The sequence below is a fragment of the Balaenoptera musculus genome, chromosome 2 (assembly GCF_009873245.2).
Source record: "Balaenoptera musculus isolate JJ_BM4_2016_0621 chromosome 2, mBalMus1.pri.v3, whole genome shotgun sequence".
Classification (NCBI taxonomy): Eukaryota; Metazoa; Chordata; class Mammalia; order Artiodactyla; family Balaenopteridae; genus Balaenoptera; species Balaenoptera musculus.
The window spans coordinates 12,654,809-12,673,912 of NC_045786.1; the positions used below are offsets into that span (position 1 = coordinate 12,654,809).

Below are 19,104 nucleotides of genomic sequence, written 5' to 3' on the forward strand. Positions count from 1 at the left end.
GACAGTGTGTTTTTGGTTGTACACAGGACAGCTGGACCATGTTAAGTGGAAGTATGATCTTGTTTTTGTCTTTATTTGGAGATTAATGATTTAGGAGCTGTGTACGGATGCCAGATTGACTAGCGATGGACTTGTCATGGTTAATATTTATGTTTTAACTTGGCTAGGCCACAGTATCCAGATATTTAGTCAAACATTATTCTAGATGTTTCTGTGAAGGCATTTTTTAGGTGAAATTAATATTTAAATCAGTAGACTGAGTAAAGCAGGTTACCCTCCATCATGTGTGGTAAATGACTCTTCTTGCTTTACCCTAGAGAAAACTGGGGCAGACAAAGGTTAAAAGACTAATTCTAGGTGTTTCAAGAAAACATAAGATCACAAACAAAAACTTAAAAATCTTAAATCTTCTAAATTAGAAGATTTTAAAAAATTAAATTATTTTAGAATGCCCTCTACCATTAGTCTGATTTAACTGTGCTGGTAAACTATGTAGCAATAAGCAAATTAGTCCATTCTACTTAGCATCATGCTTAAATATAATAAAATTTCATTAAAAAAATATTCTATAATTTGTATTTTATAACAACACTTAGGAGAGATACATCTCCTCATAGAGAGTTGAATGAATGTTACAGGTACCTTAGTTTCTAGGATCTTAATAAGGTGGTCCACTCCTTGACTGTCTCTTAGCATTGCCCGGCACTCCTTATCATTTGTAATAACACCTAAGGTTTTGAGCGCCAACAACTGAATAATTGGATATTCTGACTTCAAGAGATCTAATATAGGAGGGATTGCATTTAGTTCTTGAAGTGTCGCTCGGCACTGAAAATCCTGCCAGGAAATATAAATGTTCAAATAAGTGATTTTTAAAGCAAAATACAGTCTCAAGAATGGAGAGATTCTATTTTCTAACAAAGAACATTATAAGTTATAATGTTCCCATCTTTTATTCTGGATTTGCTTCCAAAATACTCACAAACAAATATAAGCAAACCCTGGATTGACAACACCAAAATACTCATTTTAACTATACAGACCTTGTCAATAGTAGGAAATAGGCATGATCTATGACTTCTCAGCAGCTACTGTTTCTTTATTATACAGCAAATTCCTCTTACTAGAAACAGCATCACAATAAAATCTATGCATAATGAAATTCTTTTCACACGCTATACCCTGTTTCAAATAGTAGTCGATAAAATGAAATGATGGTATCAATTCCTTATTATCGTCATTCAAATGGATGGTTTATAAAATGCTAATCTGCATGCAGTGCTGTTGGCAGGACCTGTGCATGCAAATTTACATCAGGTTTAGTTCTGACACATGACCTTAATTTAAGACATTTACAAGATCAAGGGGTCATTAGAGTCCAGACAAGTCGCTCTGCATGGTGTGCTTGTAATCCTGGGTGAGTGGTGGAGGGAGGGTCGTTGGGGTGAGCGACAGAGAAAACAAAGCAAAAAAGTCATGAAAAGCCCCCAAACTCTGACTACTAAATCATGACATTTTAAATCAAAACAGGGTAAACTTAAAATAGAATTAAATACAGAAAAGGCCCCACTTCCAGCTTATCTTCCCTCTGTCCTTCAACTGGCCTCTCGTAGTCAGCTTCCTTCAGACATAAAAACTGTAGGTTGCTGCTTGCTATGGGTTGAATTGTAACCCCCCACCCCCAAAATATGTTGAAGTCCTAGTCCTCAGTACCTCAAAATGTGACCTTATTTGGAAATGGGATCGTTGCAGATGTAATTAGTTAAGCTAAGGTCATGGGGGAGTAGGGTGGGTAATTAGTGATGTCCGTATAAGATTGGTGTCTTTATAACAGGAGGCGAGAGAGCCGACAGAGGGAGAGATTGCAGTGATGAGGCTGCAAACCAGGGACCGCCAAGGATTCACAGCCACCACCAGAAGCTGGGAAGAGGTAAGGGAGGATTCTACCCAGAGTCCCAGATGGAGCACGGCCCTGATGACACCTTGATGTCAGAAGTCCAGCCTCCAGAACCGTGAGGGTATAGGTTCCTGTTGTTTTAGCCAGTTTGTGGTACTTTGTTACAGCAGCCTTAGGAAATGAATACACTGTTATTAACTAGTCCTTCTGTTATGAAGAATAGGGGAGGTAAGTCTTTTCATTTCCACTTGATAAAAAATATAGAGAAATAGACTTAATGAGGAGTCTTGGCATGAAACACACAAACACGTTTGCAGGATTATTTAGGCCTATAGGATGAAGTAAAGTCACCAGAGAAGGGATATGGCTGCACTTGCTCTTCAGGAAGAGTAAAGGTAACACCAGTGGGGGCCCAGCTACGCGGCAAGGACATGCCAGGGCCAGGGTTGCATGCTTTGGGTGCCTTTTGGCATGAGTGCCTTTGTCCTCTTTTTCTATATATTTTGTCTAGATACTTTGCTTCTCAATGAACCCTCCTTCACCTTTGCTTCCATATCTCTTCTTTCACATTCTCTTGACGGCTACTTAAAATGGTGTCTTGTACTTCCAGTTGATCTAAAGCTTACCAAACGTGTGTGGGAATTGTTCAGGAACCTGAGCAGGAAAAGAAGCAGAGAAGGCTGTCCAAAGTGGTAGCAAGCTGACCTGCTGGGGGTGTGAGGGTGTGTGTGCTGGGTTGGGGATTGGAGGGGAGGGGCCAGAGGACAGGACAGGTTGTGGGCAAGGGCGGGTAGGGTGTTTCTTCCATTATGAAGGAAAGCAGCACAGTGAGGTAGCATCTTGCAACTGTGAATGATGAGTTCTGTTCAGCAAAACTCAACTTTTCACCAACAAAGAAGCCGAATCCAAAATCTTGGTACATTGCATAAGGCAGATGATACAACCAATTGGATCACCAAGATTAGATCAACAGGTAACTGCCTAGGTCAAAACTAGTTCAACACTAATATTAGATTTCCTGTTTTGGAAGAAATAGTACTTACCTAGTATAATCCTGCCTTAATTTGCAAGCCATTCTATTTTTTTAAATGCCCTTTTATGGGGAACAATTACTTACAAAACGTGAAAACTGAAAGGTATCGACTCTAAACTTCCATTTTTTTTTTCCTCTGAATGATAACTACTAAATAGTACTGAGAAGGAGTGATTAATTAAAACTGGACCTTTTTTTGAAGCCTTGTCCTTTTTTTAATGGGAAAATAAATTCTGTAACCAGCTTTTGTCAAAACTCATTGTTAGAAATTAATCTCACCTGGACCAAGTTGTAAATGCACTCGATAGAATTCTTCTTCACGTCTGGGTCTGGGCTGCTTAGCAGTCTGATGAGAGGCTCTAATCCACCTTGTTCAAATATTTGCACTTTGCTGGTATACTCTGCAGACATGTTTGCTAGGCAAAGACTAGCAAACTCATGGATAACTACTTCCTCTGTGTATCAAAAACAAATAACACAAGTATGTAAAGGCTTATTCAACCATTACGTTAAAGCACGCTGTGAAAACCAAAGCTCCACAGATCTTACCTTGGTTGGAGCCCATCTTGGTTTGGGAGAGTTTAATGACAATACAAAATTGGTGTTTCAAAAACTATTTTCAATCGGTACTTTAATCAGATGTGAAAGATAAACCATTCCCCATTTTTGAAATATTGATAGATGGAGGATGCAGAGTTACCTTCTGCGGCCAGCTGAGCAATCACAGAATTCATGACATCTAACTCCCTTAACAATTTTTTGACATCATCTACAAAAGAAGAAACAGAATATTAATGTTTATTAATTATAATAATAATGGCAATGTCTGTGGAATAGTTCCTTATGAGATAGGTTCTATGATTACCTAATTTTACAGATAAGGAAATTGAGGTTCACAATCACACAGCAAGTAAGAGGTGGGGACGGGTTTCACACCCAGGTCTGTCTGACCCCAGACAGACTCTAGCCCATGTTCCTTGATTGCTCAGCTGTACGACCTTCCAAAACACTAGAAAAGATAACCATAAATGCATGAAAGTGCCTAGAACACCATCAGTAAAGTTGAGTTACTGTGCCCTACACTTGCTTATGATATAACAGTAATTCTTTTTTTTTGTTTTGTTTTGTTGGGAGGATATTTTTAAATTTAGATTTTAATAAAACTAGTATAAAATGCAAATAAGAATTATCCTCAGCCTTTTCCCATAAATACATCTTGTATATGCTCCATTTGCTTATCAGAAATGCCAAAAATGCTTAAAGATAAGTATATTAATTTTTTAAAGTTCACTTTTGTATTATTTATAGGAGCCTAATTAAAGCTAGACAATTATGCCCCTACTTCTTTTTTTTTTTTTTTAAGTAGGATTTTTTTTTTTTTTAATTTTATTTATTTATTTATTTTTATTTTTTGGCTGTGTTGGGTCTTCGCTTCTGTGCGAGGGCTTTCTCCAGTTGCGGCAAGCGGGGGCCACTCTTCATCGCAGTGCGCGGGCCTCTCACTATCGCGGCCTCTCTTGTTGCGGAGCACAGGCTCCAGACGCGCAGGCTCAGTAGTTGTGGCTCACGGGCGTAGTTGCTCCGCGGCATGTGGGATCCTCCCAGACCAGGGCCCGAACCCGCGTCCCCTGCATTGGCAGGCAGATTCTCAACCACTGCCCCACCAGGGAAGCCCTATGCCCCTACTTCTTTCTTGCCATCCTTAACCCCCTTTTTCTGAGAAATAAGGCATAGCTGCTACTTCAGTTTTGCAGTTTCTCTTCTTGGTCGATTATCTCTTCTGTAAGCCAAAATTAGTCCTACCAGAAGTTTGGAAAAATTCACTTTGCAGCAGCTGAAGCAGATGGTCTCAGGAATTAACCGCTGGATACGTTTGCCTTTTCTTGGACACCATTTCCTGTGGGATTCAGGGATATGGCTGTTCCTCAACCTGTCAAAACTTCTTTCTTTCTGTTCTGTTCAGAATGGCTCAAAGAGGGCTAGCGAACTTACAGCTAGCTATATATGCACATGGATAGGCTTTCAGCACAAAAGAATAATTGAGTTTTGGGGAAGTGCAGGACTTCATTTTACAGTCGAAACTCCTCTGAAAAACACATTACCTCCACAGGTCAAGAAATAATAGCCATGGCATAACAGTCAGATCCTTCCAAGTGTCCTGGTAAACTAGGCAGAGGTGCCCCCTCTGGAAAAGCATGCTGTCATTCTCTTCTCACTCTTATGAGTCCAGTCTGTGTTGTCTGCAATGATTTTTTGGAAGGCTGTACCAAAGTCCCCTATTTTTACATGCTTGAAGAAAAGCATTTCTGGGCTTTTAGATCTCCAAGTACATTCTCCGTTTAGTATACAAAATAATGTTCCACCTACTTCAAAGTTTCTGCTACAACGCTGACCATGAGGTCAGGAAGATTCAGGCCCTGTGTACTCTCTGCTCCTTGTGTTTCTTTGCAGGAAGCATCTGCTCCCACAGGGAGAGGCCCCCTTGCTGCATCTATATGTGCCACCACCCCTTGGTGTGCCCAAACAAGTTAAAAGTTTTCATCAGAGGATTCTCTGGGCCACGAAATTCACTTCTACATATGAATTTAGCCCAGGTCTGTTCAACAACATATCTAGTAGGTTTGTCCACTACACCACTTTCTTAAGGCTCAATGGATCATTCGGATTCAATGGCAGTTCTTGTAAATTGGTGGCATAGCTGATTAATTTGTTATTCAACTATTTGACACCAGATTGTTCAAATAATCCTTCTGTTCTTGAGGTTAAATCAGCAGAAATAATGGATAAGCTGCTACTTCTGTCACTTTAAATATAATATTGGTCTCTGTCCCCTTCTTCCTCAGCAGAGAACCCTCTCAGATACGGCAACTTGGACCTGTGGTTGGGCCACATGAACACATTCTAGGCAAGCAGTGTGACATCTACAATTCTAGCTTGTTTCAGAACTGCCAGCACCTTCCTTCCCAGAGTATCTTCATGACATCTGTTGTTTTTTTTTTTTAAGTCATCAATTTTATACACATCAGTGTATACATCTCAATCCCAATCGCCCAATTCATCACACCACCACCCCCACCCACCCGCCACTTTCCCCGCTTGGTGTCCATATGTTTGTTCTCTACATCTGTGTCTCAAATTCTGCCCTGCAAACAGGTTCCTCTGTATCATTTTTCTAGGTTCCACATATATGCATTAATATATGATATTTGTTTATCTCTTTCTGACTTAACTTCAATCTGTATGACAGTGTCTAGATCCATCCACATTTCAACAAATGACCCAATTTCATTCCTTTTTATGGCTGAGTAATATTCCATTGTGTATATGTACCACATCTTCTTTATCCATTCGTCTGTTGATGGGCATAGGTTGCTTCCATGACCTGGCTATTGTAAATAGTGCTGCAATGAACATTGGGGTGCATGTGTCGTTTTGAATTATGATTTTCTCTGGGTATATGCCCAGTAGCGGGATTGCTGGATCATATGGTAATTCTATTTTTAGTTTTTTAAGGAACCTCCATACTGTTCTCCATAGTGGCTGCATCAATTTACATTCCTGCCAACAGTGCAAGAGGGTTCCCTTTTCTCCACACCCTCTCCAGCATTTGTTGTTTGTAGATTTTCTGATGATGCCCATTCTAACTGGTGTGAGGTGATACCTCATTGTAGTTTTGATTTGCATTTCTCTAATAATTAGTGATGTTGAGCAGCTTTTCATGTGCTTCTTGGCCATGTGTATGTCTTCTTTGGAGAAATGTCTATTTAGGTCTTCTGCCCATTTTTGGATTGGGTTGTTTGTTTCTTTAATATTGAGCTGCATGAGCTGCTTATATATTTTGGAGATTAATCCTTTGTCCATTGATTCGTTTGCAAATATTTTCTCCCATTCTGAGGGTTGTCTTTTCGTCTTGTTTATGGTTTCCTTTGCTGTGCAAAAGCTTTGAAGTTTCATTAGGTCCCATTTGTTTATTTTTGTTTTTATTTCCATTACTGTAGGAGGTGGATCAAAAAAGATCTTGCTGTGATTTATGTCAAAGAGTGTTCTTCCTATGTTTTCCTCTAAGAGTTTTATAGTGTCCAGTCTTACATTTAGGTCTCGAATCCATTTTGAGTTTATTTTTGTGTATGGTGTTAGGGAGTGTTCTAATTTCATTCTTTTACATGTAGCTGTCCAGTTTTCCCAGCACCACTTACTGAAGAGACTGTCTTTTCTCCATTGTATATCCTTGCCTCCTTTGTTGTAGATTAGTTGACCATAGGTGCGTGGGTTTATCTCTGGGCTTTCTATCTTGTTCCATTGATCTATATTTCTGTTTTTGTGCCAGTACCATAATGTCTTGATTACTGTAGCTCTGTAGTATAGTCTGAAGTCAGGGAGTCTGATTCCTCCAGCTCCATTTTTTTCCCTCAAGACTTCTTTGGCTATTCGGGGTCTTTTTAAGATTTTTTATCTGTGATTTTCTTTTTTTGTAGTATCTTTGTCTGGTTTTGGTATCAGGGTGCTGGTGGCCTCATAGAATGAGTTTGGGAGTGTTCCTTCCTCTGCAATTTTTTGGAAGAGTTTGAGAAGGATGGATGCTAGCTCTTCTCTAAATGTTTGATAGAATTCACCTGTGAAGCCATCTGGTCCTGGACTTTTGTTTGTTGGAAGATTTTTAATCACAGTTTCATTTTCATTACTTGTGATTGGTCTGTTCATATTTTCTGTTTCTTCCTGGTTCACTCTTGGAAGGTTATACCTTTCTAAGAATTTGTCCATTTCTTCCAGGGTGTCCATTTTATTGGCATAGAGTTGCTTGTAGTAGTCTCTTAAAATGCTTTGTATTTCTGTGGTGTCTGTTGTAACTTCTCCTTTTTCATTTCTAATTTTATTGATTTGAGTCCTCTCTCTCTTTTTCTTGATGAGTCTGGCTAAAGGTTTATCAATTTTGTTTATCTTCTCAAAGAACCAGCTTTTAGTTTTATTGATATTTGCTATTGTTTTCTTTGTTTCTATTTCATTTATTTCTGCTCTGATCTTTATGATTTCTTTCCTTCTGCCAACTTTGGGTTTTGTTTGTTCTTCTTTCTCTAGTTCCTTCAGGTGTAAGGTTAGATTGTTTATTAGAGATTTTTTTTTGTTTCTTGAGGTAGGCTTGTATAGCTATAAACTTCCCTCTTAGAACTGCTTTTGCTGCATCCCATAGGTTTTGGATCATCGTGTTTTCATTGTCATTTGTCTCTAGGTATTTTTTGATTTCCTCTTTGATTTCTTCAGTGATCTCTTGGTTATTTAGTAACGTATTGTTTAGCCTCTATGTGTTTGTGTTTTTTACGTTTTTTTCCCTGTAATTCATTTCTAACCTCATAGCATTGTGGTCAGAAAAGGTGTTTGATATGATTTCAATTTTCTTAAATTTACTGAGGCTTGATTTGTGACCCAAGATGTGATCTATCCTGGAGAACGTTCCATGAGCACTTGAGAAGAAAGTGTAATCTGCTGTTTTTGGATGAAATGTCCTATAAATATCAATTAAATCTATCTGGTCTATTGTGTCATTTAAAGCTTCTGTTTTCTTATTTATTTTCATTTTGGATGATCTGTCCATTGGTGTAAGTGAGGTGTTGAAGTCCTCCAGTATTACTGTGTTACTGTCGATTTCCTCTTTTATAGCTGTTAGCAGTTGCCTTATGTATTGAGGTGCTCCTATGTTGGGTGCATATATATTTATAATTGTTATATCTTCTCCTTGGATTGATCCCTTGATCATTATGTAGTGTCCTTCCTTGTCTCTTGTAACATTATTTTAAAGTCTATTTTATCTGATATGAGTATGGCTACTCCAGCTTTCTTTTTATTTCCGTTTGCATGGAATATCTTTTTCCATCCCCCCACTTTCAATCTGTATGTGTCCCTAGGTCTGAAGTGGGTCTCTTGTAGACAGCATATATATGGGTCTTGTTTTTGTATCCATTCAGCAAGCCTGTGTCTTTCGGTTGGAGCATTTAATCCATTTACGTTTAAGGTAATTATCAATATGTATGTTCCTATTACCATTTTCCAAATCGTTTTGGGTTTGTTTTTGTAGGTCCTTTTCTTCTCTTGTGTTTCCCACTTAGAGAAGTTCCTTTAGCATTTGTTGTAGAGCTGGTTTGGTGTTGCTGAATTCTCTTAGCTTTTGCTTGTCTGTAAAGCTTTTGATTTCTCCATCGAATCTGAATGAGATCCTTGCCGGGTAGAGTAATCTTGGTTGCAGGTTCTTCCCTTTCATCACTTTAAGTATATCATGCCACTCCCTTCTGGCTTGTAGAGTTTCTGCTGAGAAATCAGCTGTTAACCTTATGGGAGTTCCCTTGTATGTTATTTGTCATTTTTCCCTTGCTGCTTTCAATAATCTTTCTTTGTCTTTAATTTTTGCCAATTTGATTACTATGTGTCTCGGCATGTTTCTCCTTGGGTTTATCCTGTATGGGACTCGCTGCGCTTCCTGGACTTGGGTGGCTATTTCCTTTCCCATGTTAGGGAAATTTTCGACTATAATGTCTTCAAATATTTTCTCTGGTCCTTTCTCTTTCTCTTCTACTTCTGGGACCCCTACAATGCAAATGTTGTTGCATTTAATGTTGTCCCAGAGGTCTCTTAGGCTGTCTTCATTTCTTTTCATTCTTTTTTCTTTATTCTGTTCCGCAGCAGTGAATTCCACAATTCTGTCTTCCAGGTCACTTATCCGTTCTTCTGCCTCAGTTATTCTGCTATTGATTCCTTCTAGTGTAGTTTTCATTTCAGTTATTGTATTGTTCATCTCTGTTTGTTTGTTCTTTAATTCTTCTAGGTCTTTGTTAAACATTTCTTGCATCTTCTCGATCTTTGCCTCCATTCTTTTTCCGAGGTCCTGGATCATCTTCACTATCATTATTCTGAATTCTTTTTCTGGAAGGTTGCCTATCTCCACTTCATTTAGTTGTTTTTCTGGGGTTTTATCTTGTTCCTTCATCTGGTACATAGCCCTCTGCCTTTTCATCTTGTCTATCTTTCTGAGAATGTGGTTTTTGTTCCACAGCCTGCAGGATTGTAGTTCCCATGCCATCTGTTTTAACTGCATCCTTTTCTTAAAAACATTATTTTGGGCTTCCCTGGTGGCACAGTGGTTGAGAATCTGCCTGCCAATGCAGGGGACACAGGTTCGAGCCCTGGTCTGGGAAGATCCCACATGCCGTGGAGCAACTAAGCCCGTGAGCCACAACTACTGAGCCTGCGCGTCTAGAGCCTGTGCTCCGCAACAAGAGAGGCCACGATAGTGAGAGGCCCGCGCACCGCGATGAAGAGTGGCCCCCGCTTGCCGCAACTAGAGAAAGCCCTCGCACAGAAACGAAGACCCAACACAGCCAAAAATAAATAAATAAATAATTAAAAAAAAAAAAAACATTATTTTATTGAAGTATAGTTGACTTACAATGTTATGTTAATTTCTGCTGCACAGCAAAGTGATTCAGTTACACATATATATACTTATTTTTTTCCATTATGGTTTATTACAAGATATTGAATACAGTTCCCTGTGCTATACAGTAGGACCTTGTTGTTTAGCCATTCTATACGTAATAGTCTGCGTCTGCTAATCCGAAACTCTCAATCCATCCCTCTCCCACCCCCTTCCCCCTTGGCAACCACAAGTCTGTTCTCTATGTCTGGGAGTCTGTTTCTCTTTCGTAGATAAGTTCATTTGTGTCATATTTTAGATTCCACATGTAAGTGGAGTCATATGATATTTGTCTTTCTCTTTCTGAATTACTTCCCTTAGTATGATAATCTCTAAGACTCCACACAAAAAACTACTAGAACTAAGCGATAAGTGAATTCAACAAGGTAGCAGGATACAAGATTAACATACAGAAATTGGTTGCATTTGTTTACATGAACAATGAAATATCAGAAAGAGAATGTAAAAAAAAAAAAATCCATTTTAAAATCAAATCCAAAAAATAAAGTACTTAGGAATAAACTTGACCAAGGAGGTGAAAGACTTATATGCTGAGAACTATAAAACATTAATAAAAGAAACCGAAGATGATTCAAAGAAATGGAGGGACTTCCCTGGTGGCTCAGTGGTTAAGAATCCTCCTGCCAATGCAGGGGACTCGGGTTCGATCCTTGCTCCGGAAAGATCCCACATGCCATGGAGCAGCTAAGCCCGTGTGCCACAACTATTGAGCCTGCATGCCACAACTACTGAAGCCCATGCTCCTAGAGCCCGTGCTCCACAACAAGAGAAGCCACTGCAACGAGAAAAGTCTGCGCACCACAACAAAGAGTAGCCCCTGCTCGCTGCAACTAGAGAGAAAGCCTGCGTGCAGCAACGATGACCCCCAAAAATAAATAAAATAAAGTAAATAAATTTTTAAAAAAAAATGGAAAGATATCCCATGCTCTTGGATTAATTCTTATTCACAATTTTTTTGTTGCATAATATTGACCACCTAATTTACTCTTGATCTTGTATACTCTTTTTACATCAACCTTTTCCTAAGATGGCAAGCTCTTCATATTGCCTTAAGTCAGGCATCTCCAACCCCCGGGCCACAGAATGGTACCGATCCGTGGCCTGTTAGGAACCGGGCTGCACAGCAGGAGGTGAGTGGGGGCGAGCAAAACTTCATCTGTATTTACAGCCGCTCCCCATCATTCGCATTACCACCTGAGCTCTGCCTCCTGACAGCATTATGGTGAGTTGTATAATTATTTCATTATATATTACAACGTAATAATAATAGAAATAAAGTACACAATAAACGTAATGCTCTTGAATCATCCCAAAACCATCCCCTGCCCTCCCCCCGACCCCAGTCGTGGAAAAATTGTCTTCCACGAAACTGGTCCCTGGTGCCAAAAAGGTTGGGGACCGCTGCCTTAAGTAATGTAACGTCTGGGCTTCCAAGGCTACTTCTCCTCACGAGGATCCTAATGAACTCTCTCTTTAGCGGAACTCTCTCTCTTCATTAAATGAGTCTCTGTGATATGGCCTCATTGAACTAAATACAAACTGGAAGGTGAAAGAAGATAGCAGCTCCCGTTTGATAAAAAGGTTTAACAAAGTAATTTAAATTCCTATCTTGAATGACCCAGGCATAGCACAAGCACATAGCTCAATCACTCTAGCAAAAAAAGAAAAAAATAATTTATTTGCAACTGCAAAAGGGAAAGATGGTTCTCATAGCAATCCTTTAGCACCTGGAATGTTGGAACATCCTGTTGGTTCATCCACTATGAGCATAGTGGTGGAAAACGATATGAAAATACAAATTTCTGAAGAAGCATCAGTTATTTTAAGACTGCCCAAAGATGATGATTTAACCATGCAGCTTCAGAGGTGCATTTATTTACATATTAGTCTGGAAACATGACTTTGCATTTAGGTCAAATGACTTGTTGCTCATTTTTTATTCCAAGTTTCCTTGGACATGTATGAAAAGTGAAGCACCAGCTATTGTGTTGGCTCTCTTACCAAAAAAGGAGCTCCACAAGCAGTTGAGGATGCCATGTGTTTTATCCATGTCATCAGATAGTTCAAATAGAAAATCAGGTAAGTTAATCCCAATAATGGTTTGATTTTTTTTCGCCCACTTCACAGAATCAAAAGAAGTTTGATAAGTTCATGCAGTATACTTGAGACCCAAGCACTCAGTGGAGACCTTGAAGACAGCAAAGCTCTTTCCATGGTTAAGCTTTGCAGTTGCAGACTGCACTGGTTCTAGCGCTGGTTACAGCCCAGCCAGCCAGCTTACAGATTGTGGCTTGACAGGTCTAAGGGAGCCATCTCATTTAGCACCCAAATGTAACAGTATTCTTAACATTTGGGGGCCACAGATTCCTTTAGAAACTCATGAAATTCAACTTAAAAACCTACTCAGAAAAATTTGCAAACTAATTGTAGGGTTTCACAGATGATAAACTCGTATATATTAGAAGATGAAAATACAAAATAAAATGAATAATAGAAATTAAGAACATAAAAAAGGGAAAAAATCATAGAGACCTGGATATTACATTGAAAATATAAATGTAAACAGGAAATTATAACTCTCCTTTCTAAATCATTTAGAAGGAGAATCTGACTTATCATGGACGCTAATGTTAAGGATCGTAAAAGATTTAGTGAATAGAAGGTCTACTGAACTATGAGTCAGAGAGTAAAGTTGTAATTTAGCTCTCATCTCAGTTCTGCTACTAGCCACCTGCATGACTTTGGGCAAGGAACCCAATCCTTCAAGGGATCTTTCTTGTGTTTAAAATAAGGAGTTGGACTTCCCTGGTGGTGCAGTGGTTAAGAATCCACCTGCCCATGCTGGGGACCCGGTTCGAGCCCTGGTCTGGGAAGATCCCACATGCTGTGGAGCAAATAAGCCCGTGCGCCACAAGTACTGAGCCTGCGCTCTAGAGCCTGCGAGCCACAACTACTGAGCCTGCATGCCACAACTACTGAAGCCTGTGCGCCTAGAGCCCATGCTCTGCAAGAAGAGAAGCCACCACAACGAGAAGCACGCGCACCACAACAAAGAGTAGTCCCCGCTCACCACAACTAGAGAAAGCCTGCGTGCAGCAACCAAGACCCAACGCAGCCAAAAATAAATAAATACATAAATACATAAATAAATAAATAATTTAAAATAAATAAAATAAGGAGTTGCACGTGGGGTGTTACCAAGCACCTTTGGTTTTCAAACTCTGTGGTATGTACGCAGAATAAAACGGAAGAAATTTAAATATTTTCCCTGTTTTGGTTATACATAATTCTATATGGCACATTCAATATGGCAGAATTAGTCTGCAGACAACCCCAGAGACAGATTTATGAAGGCCCCACAATACAAATGATTACTACTTTAACTTCTCTGTGCCTCAGTCACCTCATATGTAAAGGAAATAATAGCACCAACCTCATTAAGCGATTTAATATATAAATACTATGTACGACAGTGCCTGGCACATTGTAAATACTTTGTAAGTGTTGACTAGTGTTATTGTAATCTACGTTGGTGGAATATCCACTGCCCGCTGACTGTCCTCATCCTGCTGTCATTCCCGGAGATACTCCCAGAGCCCCCGCCTTGCAGCACAGCCACCGCTAGTCCTGGAGTTTCCACCAGAAACCCTTCCACTAACTACAGAGTGCCCCCACCAACCCCATAACACTGCAGGTGCTGTTCACGTGGTCTCCGCAGCTGAGGTTGTGATGGCACAGATGCCAGAGAAGGCTCTCCTTCCCCTCCCTTCCCCCTTCCTCCACTCATAACTGTCTCTGAAGACACCAAGGCCACAGTCCCTGCTGGACACCATGGAATGAGGGGCCCCCACTGCATCACAGAGGGTCCAGGGTATGTGAGCTGGGACAGTGCAGGAAGCTGGAGGAGGAATCTGTGCTTGTGTGCTTGCTGAGACAATGGTAAAAAGGAGAAGGTAGGATGATTTTAGCCACGTGCCATGATAGAGACATGTTTATTCCTATCAGCCCGAGTTTCATGACAGAATTCAGTCTCCACCAAGAAAGTCATTTTTTATTATAAATAACAAGGCTTTTGTTGGCCAACTCGAAAATCTACCACCATAACATGAAAATGACTTACAAACAGAAAACACGTCCTGTTCACTAGTCAGGGACTGCCTGTATTACATGGTTTTAGTCAAAGTGATATTCTAATAGAAGTGACAGCATATTTTAAGTGATACTGTTATTCCACCATATTAAATATGTGAAAATATTAAAGCAAGTAATAGGTCTGATTTAAGGAGTAAATACGTATCTAAATTTCTTTTTGGCAAAATATAGCTTGCAGCTTCAAAAAATAAGTGTATCAAAACTTTTTACTCTGGGCTTCAGTTACAATGAAATACACATGAAGTGTAACTTGTACAGGCAGACATTCAAATTACATTATCCTAACTCAAGAAAACTATTTTAATTTTAAAAGACAATGATTGTTCTCCTAACTTGTAAGACTGGAACATACTACATCACCAACTCTGAGAGTTTTTCCATGGATATATGGGCACATATTTTTATATTTTAAAATATCACTTAAAATATGAAATCATACATTTGTTGCACATTACACTTATTTAACTTTTTTGTTAACATTAAAGTCAGCTTAAATAAAATTAAAGTGAGTCCCTTAAGGTTAAATTTAAAAGTATAATGCATCATGTGAGATTATTTAATTAGTTTTAAAAGCGGATACTTACTATTAGAAGCCAGAATTCCAAATATCATAGTAGCGTTTCTTCTCACAATTTTGTCTTCGTGGTTGAGCAGCTTAGTTAACGGTTCCACAGCTCCAAGTTCAAGGAGGGTTGCTTTATTTTCTTCACCTGACATCACAGGTAAAATAAAATCAGACATGGATAGCAATCTCATCAAAATTCTTCTTTGTGTCATTCCAAGTTCTTATTTGCCATTTGTCTTTCACATTCCTGGGTTTCCACACGTATTTCTTTCAGAATAAACCTTAGAGCTCAGGTATCCTGGACTTGCTACTCTCCCTTCCCTGGATGTTTACAAAGCTGGCTTCTTCATTTGGTTCTTAGCTCACACCGAACCTCCTGAGGGGTCTCTTCTGACCACCCTCCACCCTACCTAATGTCATCACTACATCTCAGTCTTTCTGATCTCTTTATCCTGCTTTATTTCCTTCATACCACTTAACGATCTCCGTGCATTGTTCGCTTACATCCCTGTTACTTAACTTTCCATGAAGACAGATACCCTTTCTGTTCTATTCTCTCATAACCTCGTGCCTAACACAGTGCCAGGCATGTAATGGGCACTCAATAATACTTACTTGCATAATTAATTATAAAAATTAACACACAGAGTCCCCACTTCAAATTCAAGTGAGTTGGAGTTTAGGGTGCTCGTTTTTCACCCAGTGGGTTTGCCTGCAGCCAGCATGGAGGCACACACACAAAGCGGAGCCACCGGGGTTACTGGGATTCCTTAACTGTGGCAAGAAGCCCCAGAACCAGAAGGTCAGTGAAGGCCAGCACCTGGCCTAACTGTAAAAGCAGTTTATCCCTACCCCAATAAGTGGGATATCATTCTTCAAAGTCTGGAATAATATTTAGGTCCTGATTAATTTCAGCTTCTCAATTTCACCAGCTATGAAAATGCATATTTCATTTTCAAAATTAATTTGAGTAAAATAAAGTCTTTTAAACTATCTTGCCTCAGTTTTCTCATAAAATTAAAATATTTTATACTTGAAGTTATAGGTTCATTCTGATAACTCAGTTCTCTAAACACAGACTGTACCTTCCTATAGCCTGTGGAACTGCCCTGTATCTAAATGGTTAAATCTGTCACTTGATAAGAATCTGTTGAAATATGCATTGTTGACTATTACAAACGTCCTTCTCAAACCTTCCATAATATTTGCATTTTATTGGGGTTCTAAAAGTGAATTTCTTAGATGAAAATATTTTGTCAAATAAATTTTTTTTTTTTTTTTTTTGCTGTGCCACGCAGCATGTGGGATCTTAGTTCCCTGATCAGGGATGGAACCCTCGCCCCCTACGTTGGAAGAACGGAGTCTTAACCACTGGACCGCCAGGGAAGTCCCAAATAAATTTTAATTTAAGGATAAATTTTAGGATACTTAAATAAATGGTGGCTTCATAGAATCAATAGAGAAATATTCCATCTTTTTCAATTTTCTAAAAGAGTTTGTGTATAACTGGTATTATTTCTTCCATAAGTGTATGGCAGAGTTCAGCAGTGAAAACATCTGGACCTAAAGTTTTCTTCGTGAGATTTTTAAATTGCAGATTTCCATTTCTGTAATAGATAAGGGGCTATTCAGGCTATTTTTCTTTAATGAGCTTTGAGAGTTTGTGTCTTAAAATGAATTTGCCCAATTTATCTAAGTTGTAGAATTTATTGGCATTAAATTGTTCATAATATTTAGATTATCCTTTTAATATCTATAGGAGCTGTAGTGATGCTCTCATTCCTCATATCAATAATTTGTGTTCTCTCTTTTTATTTATCAACCTGGCTAGACATTTTCATTTCACTGCTTTTGTCCACTGTTTTTCTGTTTTCTGTTTCATTGATTTTTGCTCAGGTATATATTATATCCTTATTGCTAATGCCTGGGTTTAATTAGCTCTTGTTTTTCTATTTTCTTAAAGTGGAAGCTCAGGTCATTGATTTGAGAGACGTTCTTGTTTTCTAACAGGTGCAATAAATTTCTCTCTAAATACTCTTTTAGTAGCATCCTACAAATTTTTTTTTGTTCTGTTTTTGTTTTTGCCACACCATGTGGCATGTGGGATCTTAGTTCCCTGAGCAGGGATCGAACCTGCACCCCCTGCATTGGAAGAGCATTGTCTCAACCACTGGACCACCAGGGAAGTCCCCCTGCAAATTTTTATATGCTGTGTTCTCATTTTAATTTGGATTTTCCTTCTGATTTCTACTTTCACTCACAGGTTATTTATTTATTATTATTTTTTAAAATTTATTTATGTAATTTATTTATTTTTGGCTGTGTTGGGTCTTCGTTGCTGCACGCGGGCTTTCTCTAGCTGGGGTGAGCGGAGTTTACTCTTCATTGCAGTGCGCGGGCTTCTCATTGCGGTGGCTTCTCTTGTTGTGGAGCATGGGCTCTAGGCATGCGGGCTTCAGTAGTTGCGGCATGCAGGCTCAGTAGTTGTGGCGCACAGGCTTAGTTGCTCCACAGCATGTGGGATCTTCCTGGACCAGGGATCGAACCCATGTCCCCTGCATTGGCAGGCTGATTCTCAACCACTGCGCCACCAGGGAAGCTCCTACTCACAGGTTATTTAGAAGTGTGTTATTTGCTTTCTGACTATTTAGTGATTGTCCAGAGTTCTTTGTGTTATTGATTTTTAATTTAATTCTAATATGGAATAGCATATATTTTGTATGACTGGAATTCTTTTAAATTTATTAAGGCTTGTTTTATGGCCCAGAATATAATCCATTTTGATAAATGTACTGTATGCACTTGAAAAGAATGTATACTCTGCTGTTCTTGGAGTGTTCTATAAATATAAATTAGGTTAAATTAATTTATATTGCTGTTCCAATCTTCTATATCCTTACAGATTTACTGTCTACTGGTTCTTTCATTTATTGAGAGAAGAGTATCAAAATCCTCAGCTATAATTGTAGATGTCTATTTCTCCTTGCATTTCTAGCTTCATGTAATCTGAAAGTCTGATATTAAGTACATTAATTGTTTAGGATTTTTCGTAGCATCTTCATTAATTGACCCCTTTATTATTATTATAAAATGGCCATCTTTATCTCTGGTACCACTCTTTTTTTAGTCTATTTTTGTGATATTAATATAGCTACTTCAGCTTTCTTTTGATTAGTGCTAGCATAGGATATCCTTTTTCATCCTTTTACTTTCAAGTTATTTGTGTCATTATATTCTGCGTGCATTTCTTGAAGGCATCATGCAGTTTGGTCTTGCTTTTTTTCTAATAAAACACTCTCTCCCTGTTAATTGATGTATTCAGACCATTTACATTTAATTTGATTATTGATATGGTTAGGTTTAAATATACCATCTTGTTACTTATTTCTTATGTGTTTCATTGTTGTTTTTCTTTTCTTCATTTCTGCCTTCTTTGTATGAATTGAATTTTTTATGATTCCATTTTGTTCCTTTGTTGGCTTATTTGATATCATTGCTTTGTTATTTTTGTGGTTGCATTAGGGTCTGTAGTATATGTCCTAGCACAGTCTTCTTTCAAGTGGTAGTATACTACTTCACATACAGTACACTTATAATAGTATACTTCCATTTTTCACCTTTCTACCTTGGTTCTGTTGTCATATAACTTACTTTTACATATGTTTCAGACTGCACAATATATGATTATTAGTTTTGTTTAAAATAACCAATTTGCCTTTTAAGTGATTTAAATATTAAGCAAAAAAAACCTTATATGTTACCATTTCTAGTGTTCTATATTTATTCTTTTGTGTAGATCCATATTTCCATCTGGTGCCATTTTCTTTCTGCCTGAAGGACCTAGTTAATATAATTAGTAGTGTGGTTTTGCTTGCAATGAACTATTTCAGTTTTTGAATGTTTGAAAAAGACTTTATTTCACTTATGTTTTCGAAAGATATTTTTGAAGGGTGTAGAAATCTAGGTTGAAAGTT

The 19,104-nt window shown here is 38.5% G+C and overlaps 1 protein-coding gene across 3 annotated transcripts in view; it reads right to left on the reverse strand.

Annotated features, from left to right (window-relative positions):
* ARMC3 (armadillo repeat containing 3) overlaps positions 1-19,104 on the reverse strand; it is a 91,426-nt gene that overhangs the window by 57,454 nt on the left and 14,868 nt on the right. For all 3 annotated transcript variants that reach the window (XM_036843616.1, XM_036843615.1, XM_036843617.1), the window contains 4 exons: positions 15,150-15,275; positions 3,631-3,699; positions 3,210-3,385; positions 643-837 (listed from right to left, as the gene is read on the reverse strand). In XM_036843616.1, coding sequence (XP_036699511.1) covers positions 643-837; positions 3,210-3,385; positions 3,631-3,699; positions 15,150-15,275 — 566 coding nt within the window. The remainder of the gene's footprint in view (positions 1-642; positions 838-3,209; positions 3,386-3,630; positions 3,700-15,149; positions 15,276-19,104) is intronic.